The sequence below is a fragment of the Gracilinanus agilis genome, chromosome 3 (genome assembly GCF_016433145.1).
Source record: "Gracilinanus agilis isolate LMUSP501 chromosome 3, AgileGrace, whole genome shotgun sequence".
NCBI lineage: Eukaryota > Metazoa > Chordata > Mammalia > Didelphimorphia > Didelphidae > Gracilinanus > Gracilinanus agilis.
Genome location: NC_058132.1, coordinates 333,588,738 through 333,607,136, shown reverse-complemented (window position 1 = coordinate 333,607,136; position 18,399 = coordinate 333,588,738). Strand labels below are relative to the sequence as shown.

At 39.5% G+C, this 18,399-nt stretch overlaps 1 protein-coding gene across 3 annotated transcripts in view; it reads right to left on the bottom strand.

The window, feature by feature from the left end:
• KY (kyphoscoliosis peptidase) overlaps window positions 1–18,399 on the bottom strand; it is a 104,349-nt gene that overhangs the window by 80,270 nt on the left and 5,680 nt on the right. For 2 of the 3 annotated variants that reach the window (XM_044666699.1, XM_044666698.1), the window contains exon 3: window positions 15,529–15,591. In XM_044666699.1, coding sequence (XP_044522634.1) covers window positions 15,529–15,591 — 63 coding nt within the window. Of the gene's footprint in view, window positions 1–5,841; window positions 5,905–15,528; window positions 15,592–18,399 lie in introns of all 3 variants that reach the window. The other variant, XM_044666697.1, reaches the window with a different exon arrangement.

The following is an 18,399-nucleotide window of genomic DNA, read 5'->3' as shown; positions in this document are numbered from 1 at the left end:
TTGTTAAGTGCCTACTATATACCAGGTTCCATGATAATTGCTTTATAAATGTTATTTCATGAGGCAGCTAGGTGATTTAGTGGATAAAGAGTCAGGCCTGGAGATAGGAGATCCTGGCTTCAATCTGGCTTCGGACACTTCTTAGCTGTGTGACCCTGGGCAAGTCACTTAACTCCAATTTACCTAACCCTTCTCTCTCTTCTGTCTTGGAACCAACACATAGTATTGGTTCCAAGATGAAGAAAGGATTTATAAAAAAACAAAACAAAAATCTATAATATTTCATTTGATCTTAAACCAACCCTAGGAGCTAAATAGTATTATTGTCACAATTTTACAATTGAGGAAAATGAGTCAGGCAGAGCTTGAGTGATTTACATTGTCACACAAAAGTGTCTTAGGATAGATATGAACTCCAGTTTTCTTGACTCCACACCCAGTGCTCTCTATGTGGTTTTAATGTGATAAGTCCAACATCACAACTGGGACCTGAATCCAATACCTCAGTTCCCCATACAGAACCCCTCCCAGTACCGTAGGAATTCAAGCCTGGAATCTTCTCCCCAGCACACTGGCCAATATTGCCAAGATGCCTGCTCAGCACCTAGCCTGATAGCAGCCACATCCCATGGAACCCGAGGAGATGTTAGAGAATTCTCTGTATACTTAAAACCTCTTGTTATGTTCTAAAATCCTACACATTTTCATAGAGAAAATTAAGTAGAAAAAACTCATCATCAGTCAATCAATCATTGAAATTTCTAAAGCTGCTATTATCTGTCTGGCAGTGGGCTAGCCAACACAGATTAACAGTTTTCTGTATTTTCATGCACAAGGGCTCAAATAATCCCAATTCAGAGTTTGACCCATGAAGCAGCATGGTGGAAACGCTTTGAAGAAGTTTGCTATTTATTCCATAGTTTTTGTTATCTTGAGGTCCTCACTCTATGCCTTGTTGACCTATCACTATGTAGGACATCTTTCTTGCTGTAGCCTATAAATCTTGCAATGTGCTCATTGTTCTCATCCCTGGACACCAACACCCCCCCCCCAGGTGCTGTGCTTTTCTCCTCCTCTCTTATGTTTACTTAACAATCTTCCAGAACTCAAATGCTCTGAGACTGGTTTGAGAAGACAGCAGAGAGTAAGCTTCTCACCTCTGCCAAAGGCACTGCTGATAATGGCAGGTCAAGAGGGTACCATCTGGTACAGTTGGGAAGCCATTTGCTGTGTATTACTCTAGTGATGTGAGTCTCCATTTCCCATACATTTCTCATTATTCCCTGGGAAGCAAGGGGTGCCATATTATTATTCCTGTTTTTTACAGGTGTGTTGTCATTTCAGCTATTTCACAGATGAAGAAACTTGAATGGTTCAAATGTGTTTTCAGGTGTTACACCACAAGGGAGATGGGAACAGAACTCCAATGACTCTGAGACCCAATCCTTCACTCGAATGTCCTAACCCTTCATGAAAGTGTCAATGGCTCCTATCCAGATAATATTCCAAGAGAAATGGAACCAAGGCTGTCAGAAGGGGACTGGAAGCCTTGGTCTTAGAGCAGACAGTCAGGTTGTATTAGTGCCATGCTGCTTGGACCTAATACCCCTGCCCTACTACACCACTGCCCTGTGGTCCAAACTTGGGGGCCTCTCTCTCTCATTAAGGGAGATGGGTACAGACACTGTAGGAGATGCTCAATGCTCTCACCACAGAGGAGAGGGAAGTTGAATTCACGTACATGAGAGGAACTTAATTAAAAAATGTCTCATCTAATCTGTAGAACTTTTCTGAGAGGCAGTGAATTCCTTCAGAGGTTGTCTGAAGCCTCCAACTTCAGTAGCATCTTCCAGGCCTCTCCTAGATGATTAATCTCCTTAATGTATTAGAAAATCAATTCTGAGTGCAAAGGTTGGAGGGTCATCAGTTGAGCCCAACAGCCTAATCATATCAAGTGCTGGGAAAGCTTTTAGCTATCAGTGTTATTATTCTTTAAAGAAGAGTAGGCTACAAGTAAAACGAAATGAATTTAACCTAAGCCTATTCTTCAGCCATGGCTCTGAAAAGAATTCATTGTGATCCCCCCATTCCCTACCCTGTTATTTTCTGAAAGGACTGTCTAGTTTTTCCAAAGAAAGGGTCAAAGAAGCACACAAGAGAGTGATGTTAAAGAACTCATTTTTACCCACCAGCTTTCAAAATGGGTCCTGGTGAACTGTGAACTATTAAGTGCAGACCAGAAAAGAAAACAGGATTAGGTTGTTGCTGTGTGTGTGTTTTAATTTAATATCAGCCAAATCTACAATGTCCCTCTCATAGAAGGTCTCAGGCGAAATGCATGAAGGATTATTTGTTCTGAGGAAGAGATGGCTGACTAAGGAGTGAATGGCTTAACTGTCATCGGGCCCATCAAGGTTTAGTTTACATTCCTTTTCTATTGAGGACAGAACAAAAAGAACACAAGAAATGTAATAATAAGACTTTAAGGCTATAAGTTGCAGTTCAGTTGCTGACCCACATTTGCAGAGGAAGCTTCCTTACTGGAGCTTTCTTATACTAATGAAATCCTAGGTCTGGTCAATAGAATAATAAGTGAGAATATGATGGAATAATATAAAAGTATAAGAGGATGATAGTAGCACTTGTTGTTCAGTAGGGTCTGATTTTTGTCATTTAGAGTTTTCTTGGCAAAGACACTAGAGTGACATGCCATCTCCTTCTCCAGCTTATGTTACAGATGAGGATACTGAGGCAAACTGGGTGAAATGACTTGTGCAGGGTCATGCATTTAAGTGTCTGAGGCTGGATTTGAACTCGAGCTTTCCTGACTCCAGTTCTGGTGCTCTATCTGCTGTGCCACCTAGCTGTCCCAATAACAGGATAGCAACTTCTAAGGTCATTTTCATCTGAACACTATTGAAAAAGATGGGAAGGATGAGAGGATGACAAGGATGATGCTGATGATGAAGACGATGATACAATGCTGATAGCATTTATATAGCACTTCAAGGTTTATAAAGCAGTGATCTCATTCTATCCTCACAACAACCTGGTGAGATAAGTGCTATTATTATCCCCATTTTACAGGGGAAGAAACTAACAGAGGCTAAGTGGGTCTCACAGCTAGGAAGTATCTGAGGCCATATTTGAATTCAGATTTTCTGGACTCCGGGGCCCTCACTTTATTCAACTGCAAGTGATAGTTGACTTGGTTTCTTTGCTGTAGAAATTAATAATTCTTGAGAGTATATAATTTCCTTTTTTCTAAAGAATTTAAATTATTCCATAAATTTTCTATTTTTTTCCTCATAACATCTTAGTCCAATACCTAAAGATCAGTCTGCTTGCTTTTACTTGCACTGAACTACTTAGTACATATCTGTAGCTACCACCATCTCGTAATTGTTGTTTCTTCCCCTCCTCCTAAAATGTAAATTCATTTTGAATAGAGATTGTTGAATACAAACTGTATCATTCTTTGTACTTATATCTCTAGCATCTAGAACAATGCTTGACACATGCTGTAGCTGTTCAGTCATGTCTGATTCTCGGTGACCCCATTTTAGGGTTTTCTTGGCAAAGATACTAGACTGGTTTGCCATTTCCTTCTCCAGCTCATTTTACAGATGAGGAAATGGAGGCCAACAGGCTGAAGTAACTTCCCCAAGCTTGCAAGTGTCTGAGGCCAAATTTGAACTCAGGAATTAGTCTTCTTGACTGCAGGCTCAGCACTCTATCCACTGGGCCACCTAGCTGCCATGCAAAGTCATGATGATGAGAAATAGAGTGTAGGAACAAGCAGACCAGTCCTGTTTGGTCCTCCTCCATAAAACTTCTCTTCTTCTCTACTCTCGTTGCCATTACTCTAAAAGAGAAGTTTCATTACTTACTTCTTGAATTATTGCAATAACCTCCCAACAAGTCTTCTTTCTCATCCTCACAATCCATCCTTCCTATCAATCCTATACTGAAATCTTCCTGATACAGCAATCATAGATTTAGATCTGGAAAGCTCAAGAAAATTGAAAATCAGAGAGATTTAGCGATTTGCTTAACGTTATGCAGGTGGTTAGTATTGGAGATGGGATTTGAACTCAGACCTTTTGATTCCAAATCAGTATTTCCTCTATGGGACCATACATCTAGGCGTGCCTTTTCTCTGCTCAAAAACTGAATTTTAAATGATGGAAAAAAGCTCCAAGGACAGAGGGAATGAAATATTGCAGTCCTGAAATCTCAACATGGAAAACATAGTGAGCAAAGATGGAGGTTACTTATCTTATTTTCCAACAATTATCTCATGCCATATCCTATCCTGCTCTTTAGCCAAATCAATTTAATATCCTCTGAACATGCTCTGAACATTTCCCATGCCTGGAGGATTTTCCCTTCCTCTGCCTAATGAGTTTTATCTGTTATTTAAATCCCAGTTTTAAATGAGATAGTAGCATTTATATGGCAGTTTTAAGGTTTGCAAAGATACATATATGTGTGTGTACATATGTGTGTATTATATATATATGTTTACATATATAAAATCTTGTTTGATCCTCACAATATCCTTAAGAACTGGGTGCTATTATTATACCCATTTTATATATGTAAACAGTTCACAATCTTCAAAGCATTCCATAAAAGCCATTTGTATTATTATTACTCTAGACCAGTGGTTCCCAAACTTTTTTGACCTACTGCCCCCTTTCCAGAAAAAATTATTGCTTAGCCCCCTGGAAATTAATTAAAAAAATTTTAATAGCAATTAATAGGAAAGATAAATGCACCTGTGGCCTTCACCACCCTTCTGGATCGCTACAGCACCCACCAGGGGGTGGTAGTGCCCACTTTGGGAATCACTGCTTCTAGAAATACTATTATCATTATCATTACTTGTTAATATTTCCAATGTTTGACAACTCTTTTTTTAAGCCTCTACCATCTGCCTCATTGATTCTATGCATTTATTAATTCTATGTATTATTAATACTATGTATTGATTCTAAGGCAGAAGAGTGGTAAGGGCTAGGCAATGGGGGTTAAGTGACTTGCCCAGGTCACCCAGTTGGGAAGTATCTGAGGTCAGATTAGAACCCAGGACCTCCCATCTCTAGGCTTGGCTTTCAATCCCCTGAAGAAGGAAGTCTTAATAATGTGTCTCATATGGCATGGCCCTAGGCACTTCTAAAGGCAAGGCTAGCAAAACTCAAGTTGTGACTAGTCCTACCATGTTGGAAAGCCTAGTTAAGTTTGCCAGAGACTCTGTCATCCATCCAAGGAGCAGCCTAGCTGCAATCACTTCAGAAAGCTCCATCACCAGATTGGCTTCAAGGTGGGGTTTCCATCCCTATAATTTCACATAGACCAACTGTTGTTATGGTTCATCTTCCATTTTCAAAAAGGACCAATGACATCACAGATGCCATGACTTGCACATGAATGGATTTAAGTGAGGCAGAGCACAAAGTTATCATTATCAGCCTTACTCTCTCTTCCAGAAGTTCAGCAGCAAGACAAGTCAAGATGATGGACTATGGCCTGGATGCAATGGATGAACATGGTCTCTTCACTTATTAAGTTACAGAAGGGTTGTGATTTACATTGGCAGAGCATCCCCAGGCTTTATAAGGTCACTGATTCTTGAAGCCTAGGTATATTTTATTCCCTTTAGACTATAAACTCCATGGGGTTAGAGCTGTCTTTATATCTCCCCCTACTGCTTAGCACAGTCTGCACACTTCAGTACTTTGTTGAACTGGCAGAGAGCTCATGTTTGTCTCTTCACTCCTGAGTTGAGACATAGGATACTGCTAGGGGAAAACCAGCATGGACCAGCTAACCACATACCTTGGTTGTCATAGGACGTGATGACTTGTGTCTGCTGCTGGTGCTGCGTCTGGGCCACATTTCCTATTTAAGTAAGAGAGAAAGTACTGCAGTGACCATTGGGACAGGAGTGAAATTTCCCTCAAGGCAGAGTAAGGAGATGTGTGTGCCTTCAGAAGAGGCAGGTTATCCAAAGGCTGCCAACGTCCCCCCTTCTCCCCTCCTCCCTCCCACTTCAGGGTCCAGCTCAGCAGGGGGACCTTTCATCAGTGTCCCGAAACAGATTGAATTTCCTTCATTACCAGAGAGCTGATCCACAGCTTACAAGGAGTGGCACAGAGTCAAGTAGCCCTTTGTGCCCGCTGGTGAAGGAGGTCCCTTGTCCCTTGTAAATCACTGCCCCAGAGAACCATTCCCCACCCCCAGTCCCAACCCTACCCCATTATTGGAGCCAGAGCTTTGATTATATTACATTCAAAATATGAGGTTCCTTTTTCAAAGTTGCACACTCTAATTTATAACCTTTAAAGGAACTGAAAATTGCAGCATCTCACAGGGGCAACTTATAAGATTGTGTATAACATGATGCTACAATTTCTATCCACTTACCTGCATATACTTTAGATAATTCTTTTCTGTCCCATCCTAGCTCCCTTTATTTCTCCCTCTTTCTCCAAATAGATAGGTTATAAAAAGGGAGCAGAGAACCTACCATTCTATTAATTTTACTGTTGAACTCTGCCATTAATGCTTTTGAGCAAGTCACTTGCCTTCCTTGGATCCTAGATTTACAGAATCACTGAAATTTAGAGTTGGAAAGGCCTGCAACAGGCATTTTATCCAATCTATCCATGAAAGGAAACCCCACAAAAATAAATATATAAAATGATGAGGGTGAAATAGATGATTTTTCTGGTTCTTTCCATCTCTGGTAGTCTTTGATTCAGAATCTCTTATATTCTGATTTTGTTGACTGAGCAAAGGAGTTAGGGGCAGACGGGGAATCAGGGTTCTTATAGCACTGTTGTTTTGGCACTGAACCCATAACATTTCCCTTCTACTTTCCTCTGACCATCTACCTCTCTGTATTACTCTTCTTCATCATCCTTACTGCTCTAACTCCTTCTGGGGTGAAGAAAAGATCCTTTAAAAGTAGAAAATGGTGGTATCAGGTCGATACTAACAAGTGCTCACATTTATGTAATATTTCACAATAAACCTGTGAGGTTGTTTGTGCAAATAGTAGCATATCCATTTTATACAGGTTGAGAGGAGTGAATAAGGTGACTCATATTCACATAAGTCTTTTGATTCCAAGGTCAATGTTCATTTCTCTTCCCCACCTCCAACACACACATCAAGATGCCTCTGGAGATAGATTTGATTTTTAAAATCCCTTTTACCAGTGTCCTCCAAAAGCTGTAGACTGCAGGACTGAGGAGGCTACTTTCAGTTTTCGTTTCATTTCTTTCATTCCTGAATTCTGATTTCTTTTTGTCCTTGGGCTGATTTAGGTAACTTCTGTATGGTCCCTAACTTTTCTTTCTGACTCTACCACAGTGGGAAATCTAAGCTTATTTTTTTTCTCCTTTGTTCAAGGTCACAGAATCACAGAATATAGGGCTGCAAGGGATCTTTGTGATTAGCTAGTCTAACTTCCTCATTTTAGAGAAACTGAATCCCAGAAAGAGGGAGCCTTGTCTTCTAAACTAAATCTGTAGGTCAGTGATGGCGAACCTATGGCACAGGTGCCAAAGATGGCACACAGAGTGCTCTCTGTGGGCATGCATGTGGGCACCCTCCCCCCTCCAAGTTCACTACTAGAAAGGCAGAGGCATTCAGGTGAAGCAGCTGCCCTCCTTCTCTCCCTAACCCCTTTGCCCAGCAAATCAATGGGAACTCACAGGGGGGAAGCCAGCACTAGAGCCAGCAAGGCTGGAGGGAAGAGGAGCACTAGAGCCATTCCCCTCTCCATCTCTACACTCAGCTGAGGACATTCCTCACTTCACCCGATTTTCTGCCCAGCAGCCCAATGGGAATACTTCCTTCCTCCCCTGTCTAGGGTAAGGGGGCAACAGGGAGATCCAGGGACTTAGCTTCTGGGAGGTGGGACCTGACACTTCATCTCTAAAAGGTTCGCCATCACTGTTTTAGATTATACCTGGGAGGAGCTCAGCTATTCAACTTTGAGTTTCCTGGGATCATGCTTCTTCACCGAGGCCATTTTGTACTTCTCCCTCAATCAGGACAGTGTTCCTTTTCCATCTCCTTTTTCCACCTCTTGTTTTGAGAACTATCATCAAATTAATCTGTAATTGGCTTATCAATTGACTGTCTCATTGTCCTCCGCTGTGAATTTCTCTCTCTTAGAACGTAAAATCTTTGAGGGCAGAGACTGTCTTGCTTTCATATTTTTATTCTCAGAGTTGGTGGTGTTTGGTGCATACTAAGCACTTAATAAATGCTTTTTTTCCTCCTTTCTTTTTTTTTTCTTTTCATTTCTCAAGGGTACTCAGAGAGTAAGTAGCAGAGCTAGTATTCAAATTTATGCCCTCTAACTCCAGATCTCTTTCTCTTTCTTTTCTATGTAAAAACATTTGAAACCCTTATATCCTCTGTTCTTTGTAAGGAAGTGAATGCTTTCTCTCTCTCTTTTTAACCATTACCTTCCATGTTAAAATCAATGGTAAATATTGGTCCCAAGGCAGAAGAGTGGTAAGGGCTAGGCAATGGTTATTAAGTGACTTGCCCAGGATCACACAACTAGGAAGTCCAGATCTGGATCCAGGGCTTCCTGTCTCCTGGCTTGGTTCTTTATCTACCGAGTAACCTAATTGGCGCCTCTCTTCCTTTTTAAAAAATAAACTTTTAAAATAATTTTCCTCTTAATCTAACATATTTTTCCCTTGTATCCCCTTTCCTTCCCTCTCCCAGAGAGCCATCCCATAAAAAAGAATATTTTAAAAGAAGAAAAGAAAAAATGAATAAAATCAATCAACATATTGAAAAATTTGACAGTATATGAAATATTCCCCACCATGGGCACCCCCTAACTCCCATTCCTCTCTACTTCTGCAAAGGAATGTGGGGAAATAACAGTTTCTCTTCTTTGGAGTCAAGCTTGTACTTCTGTAACATTCATTTTTGCATGTTTCATGGTTATTCTTGTTCTCATTTTACTATACCAGGCTGGTCCCTTAGGCCAAAGATTTAGCATCCTCTAGCAGCATCTCCTCATTATTTCCCCTCATTTAGGGACAAAGCCAAGCCTAGAGCAGGGGACTGGCCTCAAAGCAGCCTCCTGTGGGCATAGAGCAGCCTCTTTCCAGTTGCCCCCATGTCCTCTTCCCCCAATTCTTTTTAAGCCCGAATGTTGTCCCTGAGTCTCCTGCCAACTCAATAAAACACAGTGTGCTCAGTGGGAATCCCTGGTCCTCAAACTCTGAGGCCTGAAGACAGGAAGGCTGAGTTTCTGCATAGGACAGCTGGCTGCATCCCCTGGGGGGTGAGGAAACCAGATCTTGGGGAAGGGAATCCTCCAGGAGGAGGATTGGCTGGCACTGATGGGCCATTTATATTTATAGATATGACTGTACAGTTGATTTCCATATGTAACAACAGAGCTGTACAGTGCTGCTAGGTAGAGTTCATCAAGAGACTAAGGAAACAGCGAATAGAAACACAGGGGAACACAGAGCCAGGAAAGTGGGCACTGCTCCATCCTGAGCACAGCCGGTCGGGTGATAATGTTGCCAGGCTGGATTTCTCAACAATTTGGTATATTTGCTCTGCCTTTAGAAATGATATGGGGTACAATGTGAAGTCACAACAAGCAGAGAAAAAAGAAAAAGAATGACTAAAACCCATATCCAATTAGATGCCAGCAAAACTTAAAATTTAAAAGGAATAGAGAATTATCTACAAAAACATAAATGATCTAGATGAACAGAACAATAAAGATCTTGAATAATACAATTTCAGAAAAAGCAATTGAAATAGCTAGAAAGAAACTACAGAGAAGGGAAAAAATACCCTATTTCAGAGGGATTTACAGGACGAATTCCATTACACTTTTTTAAAACCCTTACCTTCCATCTTAGAATCTATGCTGTGTATTGGTTCCAAGGCAGAAGAGTGGTAAGGGCTAGGCAATGGGGGGTAAGTGACTTGCCCAGGGTCACACAGCTAGCAAGCATCTGAGGCTAGATTTGAACCTATGACCTCCCTTCTCTAGGCCTGGCTCTCAATCCACTGAGCCACACAGCTGCACCCCCCCCATTACACTTTTAAAGAACAATTAATAACTATAATACACAAATTGTTCTCACTGAATTAGAGGAAAAATAAAAACCACTTTGCCCAACACCTTTTATTAGACAAATATAATTCTAGAGCCGAAACCAGGAGAGCATAAAGCAAAAAATAGAAATTATAGGCTAATATCATTAACAAATATCAATTCAAATTTTTAAAATAAAATCCTAGCTGAAAAAATGATATAAGATGATAGCTGGTTTACCTCCCTCTCCCCATCCCATTTTGGCCACTGTAGTAAGCATGCTACTATTGGATATTCCTTAACACACCTTAAATGATTATCTCAATCTAGCAACATGGTTTTCTAGTATTGTCTGTAGACCCCTGACATCCCCAAAGACCCTCAAGGTCAAAACTATTTTCATAATAATACTAAAACATTGCTTATCCATTAAAATATTCCTCTCTTTTCCATCTACATATCTGTGTGAGGTCAGACTTTCTTCACAGATTTCAACTAAAACAATATATCGCAATAGATTGAGTATGGAAGAAGAGATGAGAATTCAGCTGTCTTTTATTAAACCAGATATGAAAGAGATTAGTAAAAATATGTAAAACATGTCACTCTTCTTGCTGTTTTTTTTGTTTTGAACAATGGACTTTTTCATAAGATGTTAATAGGCAATGGATTTATTATGGTTTTAAAAGAATAAACATATAAAAAATTTATCAACTTTAATTTCCATGTGATAAATATTAACAGATATAAACCCTACAAACAAAAGCTTTCTAGGGGGGGCTCAATAATTTTTTTGTTTATGTTTTTTGTTTTTGACTCAATTTTTTTATTTTTTATTTTGTAGACTATTTTCCCATGGTTACATGATTCATGTTCTTTCCCTTCCCTGCCAAACCCTCCTCCACCCCTCCCCATAGCCAACACGCAATTCCTGGGTTTTACATGTATCGCTCAATAATTTTTAATAGTGCCAAGAGATTTGAGAACACTGACCTAGAAGGAGTGTTTAAAATTTCATAAAAATTAATTTGGTTAAATGAGTACATGACAAAGAATCAAGAAATCTGAATTAGAATCCCATATTGGCTGTTTATCAAGCTTGTTATTGTGGTGAAGTACCAATCCTTCTGGGTCTTGGTTTCCTTATGCATAAAATAGGAAGAGTACTCCTTAAATTATCTGCCTCAAAGGGCTGGTGCAAAGAAAGCATTATGGATTATACAAATGGGAACTATTGTTTCTAAAACTCACTTCAGTTCTCCCTGCCTTGATTTCTCCATTTATCTAAGTGGCCTCAGTAGAGTTGTTGTGAAGATAAAAATGAGCCATGACACCTTAAAGGCTTAAAAAAAATTCATTCTGATCAATAAGCACATGAGAAAGTGTTCTAAATCTCTAATAATTAGAGAAATGTAAATCAAAACAACTCTGAGGTATCACCTCACACCTAGCAGATTGGCTAAAATGACAGCAGGGGAGAGTAATGAATGTGGGAGGGGATGTGGCAAAATTGGGACATTAATACATTGCCGGTGGAGTTGTGAATTGATCCAACCATTCTGGATGGCAATTCGGAACTATGCACAAAGGGCTTTAAAAGACTATCCGCCTTTTGATCCAGCCATAGCACTGCTTGGATTATACCCCAAAGAGATAATAAGGAAAAAGACTTGTACAAAAATATTTTTAGCCGTGCTCTTTGTGGTGGTAAAAAATTGGAAAATGAGGGAATGTCCTTCGATTGGGGAATGGCTGAACAAATTGTGGTATCTGTTGGTGATGGAATACTATTGTGCTCAAAGGAATAATAAACTGGAGGAATTCCATGTGAACTGGAATGACCTCCAGGAATTGATGCAGAGTGAAAGGAGCAGATCCAGAGAACATTGTACACAGAGACTGATACACTATGGCACAATCGAACATAATGGACTTCTCTACTAGCAGCAATGCAAGAATCCAGAGCAAGGCTGCAGGACTTATGAGAAAGAAAACTAGCCACNAGCAATGCAAGAATCCAGAGCAAGGCTGCAGGACTTATGAGAAAGAAAACTAGCCACATCAGAGGAAGAGTTGTGGGAGGAGAAACACAGAAGAAAAACAACTGCTTGAACACATGGGCTGATGGGGATATTATTGGGGATGTAGACACTAAACGATAACTCTAGTCTAACTATCAATAATATGGAATTAGGTCTTGATCAATGATACATGTAAAACCCAGTGGAATTGTGTATTGGCTAAGGAGGAGTTTGGGGGAGAGGGAAAGAACATGAAATATGTAACTGTGGGAAAATATTCAAATTAAAAAAAATTCATTCTGGAAACAGTGGCTCGTGTATTATAGGCACTCAGTAAATAAGTGCCAAATCAAGTGAAAAAGGAAAGGAATGAGAGATGAGTCCATATTTCCAAATAAGCACATCAGCAGAAGAGGCAAGTTTACCACACCCCCAGTTAACCGTCTCCTCAGGGAATTCATGGAGTAGAAGCAAAAGTCAGCAGTTTTCACTAGCTTCTAGCCATGACTTGGCTTAAAAGCCATTAGATTAACCTGAGAGAACTCAGGCAGAGGCTCATAGATTTAGAGTTGGAAGGAATCGAAAGGTCACCGAGACCAACCCTTTCATTTTCTAGATGAGGAAACTGAAGTCCAGAGGAATAACTTGCCCAAGGTCACACAGGTAAGAAGTAAATAACCGGGGATTCAAACCCAGTTTGACTCAAAATTTAGCATTCTTTCCACTGGACCTTTTGGCAATAGATAAAGAATTGGAAAATGTTCCATCGGGGACTGGCCTGATGATGGCACTGGCTTTCACAGCTTCGGAATCTGTGTTGGATTTCTGTTAGATGGAAAAGACTTGGGAACGCTGAAGAAACCAATAAATCTTTCTACAGCTAACAGCACTTTGGAACCTGTCTGAAAAGGTATCCTGTGAGTGATAACAGAGAAGCTAGTGGACCAGCATGGAAGAGAATCTTTGCTCACTCAAAAATTGCTGCTACTGACTGAGAGAGGAAAGAGCATCTGAATCAATGAGCCAGTCTTGGTTCTTTGCTTAAAAATATCATAGGGTTCTGAAAAGCAGAGATCACTGGAACCCAAAGCAATATTAGAGATTATTTAGTCCACCCCCTTCCCTTTACACATGAGGGAAATGAGGGCATGATTGCTTGTCCGAGATCACTCAGGTCTGAAGTAGCAAAGTCAAGATTCCAACTGATGTCTTCAAATTCCTATTTTAAAATTCTTTTGGGGGTGTGTGTATATGTTGTAAGTGGAGGCTATAGAGAATGTGGAAGAGAAATCTGGACCTGTGATATCATCAGCTTAGAAAGCTCGTATTGAAGAATCCTCTTTACCAATTTAAATCAGCAACTGTTCTAGACTTAGAGACACTGGGTGACTTTTCCAGGGTCACATAGCTAGGATGTATAGGAGCCAAGACTTGATCTCAGGTTGTGATAACTTCAAGGGCAGCTGGATTTCTCTTCCCACTACATCTATGGGAACTTAGTTCTGTTGTTTCTTTCTTCCTTCCTTTCTGTCTTTTTTGTAAACTTTACTTTCTGTTTTAGTATCAATTCTAAGACAGAAGGCAGCAAGGGCAAAGCAATAGAGGTTCAGTGACTTGCCCAGGGTCACATAGCTAGGAAATGTTTGAGGTCACACTTGAATTCAGGTCCTCCCAAACTCCAGATGTGTCTCTACTCACTGTGCTACCTAGCTGCCCTGTTCTGTTCTGTCTCAAAATTTTTTCTTGCTCACAGTCTAATTTCTTTAAAGATCAGCCTGATTTCTTTCAGATTTTGATTCTATGCTCTAAGGCTGTTCTACATGAGTGTCAGCTGGATGGTTTGCAACCTCTATTAAAATCATTAAGAGGGTCTTTGAAATGACTCTGGACTGAGGATGATGATAATCGTTATCATCGTACAGTAATAATTCACATTTATATAGGCCTTTAAGGTTTGCTAAGTACATCGCGTCCTTTGCTGTCCTTGCCTTTGGGTCCCTGGTTCATCAGGGCTAAAGTATCTACCTTACAAGTATAATCACATTTAAAAAAATAATAATAATAGTTACCATTTAGCTAGCACCTTAAGTTTTACAAAGCACTTTGCATAGGTTATTTCATTTGATCTTCATAATAACATTATAGGGGCTATTATTACCTCTGTTTTTTACAAATGAGAAAATTGAGGCTGAGAGAGAAAAGATGTGACTTGCCCAGAATCATACACCTACTTAAGAGTCAGAGGCAGGATTAAAACTCAGTTCTTTTGATTCCAAGTCACTTAGTATTCTAACTGTAATATCTCCTAGCTACCTAGTAAAACACAATATATGTTTTATTAATACTCTTTTCTTTCTTTTTTTTCCCCAAATGCTGTTGCTTCTCATTCTTTCCCTCATCCCAATTAGAATACTTCCTTGTAACAAATAGCTAAGCAAAACAAAATCAGCACATTGGCTTAAGCCGAAAAATTTATGCCTTATTTCGTACCTCTAATCCATAAGGTCATAGGTCGGTAGAGACACAAATTTTTAAAGTTGGAAAGAATCTTTAAAAAGCTGAAGTCTTTAAAATATCTCTCTCTCTCTCTCTCTCTCTCTCTCTCTCTCTCTCTCTCTCTCTCTCTCTCTCTCTCTCTCACACACACACACACACACACACACACACACACACACACACACACGCACACAAATGGGTTGTTAGTGACTGTTACCAAAGCAGTTCAGGATCTGCCCCATGTGAGTGGGTTTATAGATCTCATCCTTAGAGAGAGCACCCTTGGTCTGGAACAGAAGGAAGTAGTGGGTTACATCTGGATCGAACAGTTACTTGGACTGAATCACAGAACGGAAAGCTTTAGAATCTTTCCCAGGCTAACAATTTATCATGTGCTTTGCTCTTAGATCATTGTTGGAATCACGGAATTCTTGGCCTGTCTCTCCAGGTAACTTTGTCCAAAACCTAAACATAATCAGGTTTCATATAGGAGACCATTTTAAGACAGAGATTCCTTCCTGGCACCCCAATACATTTGGCCTGCCTTCTTTAACTTCAACGAGCTGAAAAGAACCTCAGAGATCATTTAGTCCAGTCTCTGGACACTTTAGGCTGCAAGAGGAGCAATGTCACCATGACCTTGTGACACAGATAGAACAACATTTGGGGCTGATAGATAATTTAGGAACCAGTTTGCAAACCTGGTTTAGCTTCAGTTGTTCTCATTTCTTTTCAGGAAGACTGAATTATCAGAGATTTAAAAGAAAGCTAGAAAATAAAAAAGGTGAGTGAAACTGGGGCTTCAGTTTCCTCATATATAAAATAAAGTACTGGACTGAGATGATCTATTGCTCAGGTTCCTTCCAACTCTAACATTCCATCACCTCCCATGACCTCCTCCCAGATATTTACCGTGAAGATCCTTTCCTTCAAATTTCTGCCGTCTTCGGTTTCCATTTCCGATTCCCTGGAAGCCTGTGAAACAATGAATTGGCATGAGACATGCCAAAGAGTTAGGCATTTAGTTTAGTGATTTTAAAAACTTTGAATAAACTATGTAACATTATAATAATGTAATTCATAAAGTAATAATATTTATTTCAGCTATCTGTGGTTTCAAAGAACTGGAAACTGAAGGGATGCCCATCATTTAGGAAATGGCTAAACAAATTGTGGTATATTGATTAGGTTGTAAGAAAAGATGTGCTGGTTAATTTTGGAAAAACATAGAAAGATCTACTTGAATGAAAAGTAAAATGAACAGAACCTAGAGAACATTACATATAGCAACAGAAATATTATTTGTTAGAATGACTTGTGCATGTCTGTCTACCCTCAGAGAAAGAACTGAAAAATAGAATCAAGACAGACATAGTTTTATATATACATGTATCATTTTGTCAAATGATGCCTTCTCTAAAGTGGGAAGGGGAGAGAGGGAGGCACTTAATTGCATATTTTAATGGAACAAACAAACAAATGAATTTAAATTAAAAAATAAAAAATAAATAAAAATTTTATTGTGAACTTAACTTTAAACTATTACAAATCCCAGTAACAAATTACATTTACAGCTAAGTTTATAAAATATTTTTTAAGTCACAGGTATTTTTTTAATATATCTGTTCTATTTGCCAGCTCTATTTCTTTCTACTTGCCTTATCTGTCCATTGACACCTGCATTTATCTATATATTTTCCTCTTCTATTAGCATAGCAAATATCTATGCTGATTTGGTTTTGGCATTTTTATGTTAGACTTTTCATGAAATTTTTCTCCCATTCATTTAATAAAGATTTATTAAGGGCCCATTATATGCCAGGCAATATGCAAAGCACTGAGGATACAAAAAGAACCAAAAGATAGTTCTATGCCCTTAAAAAGCTTCTGATCTAATGAGAGAGAAACATATAAATAAATATATTCAAAGCAAACTACTTACAGGACAAATAGTGGATAATTTAATGAGAGAAAGAACTATAATTAAAAGTTGGGGAAGGCATCCTGTAAAAGGTGGAATTTTATTTGGGGCTTAAGGAAAGTCAGAGACATCAATAATCAGAGCAGTGGAGGGAGAGCATTCTAGGAATGGGAAACAATCCTTATGATCACAGAACTAGAATTAAAAGGCACCTTGGAGGCCACCTAGTCTTACCCACTGATGAAGTCTTACCCTTACAGATGAAGAAATTGAGATCTGTTGGAGTTCAGTGATTTTTTCAAGGTGTCATAGGAAATAAGTATCTGAGATGGGATGTGAACCCAGCTTCTTCGACTCTCTGACAGTCATGCTACCATGCCAGGACCCTTCTTCTACTGGTTTCTCCAGAATTTACATACTCTGTGCCTGCTTCTTCTCCTACCCTTCATCACTTCCTTTTATATGTTAACTTCTCATGAGAATGTTACCTCTTCGAAGAGGGTAGGGACTGCCTATCTTTTTGCTTGTATTAATATCTCCACTGGTGAACACAGTGCATAAGTGCCTGTTGACCACCTACTTTTCCCACTGAACAACTTCTTTATCTAGAGCAGTCGAGTCAAACTCAAAATAAAAAAAATCCTTCTGAGCAGAAGGATTCTTGCATATTGATTCAATATTAAGAACTGTAGTCCACATGGCTGACACCCCTGATATCAGGCACTGTCCCCCAAATGGAATGATATCATGGCGGCTGAGAATAGTTTTATAACCAATAGGTAAAGTGGAGGCAGGAGGTTTCCTGGAGTCCTTGGGTTTCTCTTCTCTACAAAATATGGCTGCTTACCTCTTAAGGTAGACCTGCGAATCATATTGCAAATAAGAAGCACTTTTGTGAAAAATCCCTTTATTTGATTAACAGTTCTTTCTTTCCCTTATTACTGGAAACAGTTTAATTAAATGAAATATCCCGTGACAGAAAGGAGACTTTGGATTTTAAAATTTGTGCGGGCCTCTGGAGAACACCTGAACTATTCCTTTAGGCAAGTTGGAAAGGAAAGAACAAAGGCTCTGGAGACAGATGTGCAGTCTCTTTTTTCAGTCATGTCCAACTCTTTGTGATCCCATTTTTTTTTTTTTTGGTAGTTACTAGAGTGGTTTGATATTTCCTTCTCCAGTTCATTTTACAGATGAGGAAACTAAGGCAAATGGAGTTAAGGGACTTACCCAGGTTCACCCAGCTAGTAAATATCTGAAGCCAAATTTGAATTCAGTAAAATGAATCTTCCTGATTTCATGCTTTGCCCTCTACCCATTGAGCCGTGTAGTTGGATGATGGGGGCTTAAATCTCACCCTGACACTAGGTCACTGCCTAGTCATTTAACCTCCTTTGGACTCAATTCATCACCTGTAAAATGGGGAGTGAGGTGGCCTGAATGGCCTTTGAATTTCCTTTTAATTCTATATCTTAAGCCCTATGATTCTGTGATCCTCTTTGGAAGGGAAGGGAAGGATGGAAATAAGCTAAACACATTAAAAATATTATCTCCTTTGATCCTCACAACAATTCTATAAGGAGGATGCTTTTATGACCCTCATTTCACAACTGAGGACTGAAGCTGATATCTGGAAAGTGAATCTCCTAGGTTCACACAGCTAACAGGTAATTAAGGACAAATCTGAACTCAGGTCTTCCTGACTCATTGCACTACATAGCTGGGTAGGGATGTTTTTGAGTGTGGATGTGTGTTTGTGCTTCTCTTCTGTCAAATTAGGAAGTTGGATATGGGGTTAGGTATTTAATAGCCAAGTATTATGGATAGAGAGCTGGTCTAGAAACAAAGACTTGAATTTAAAACCT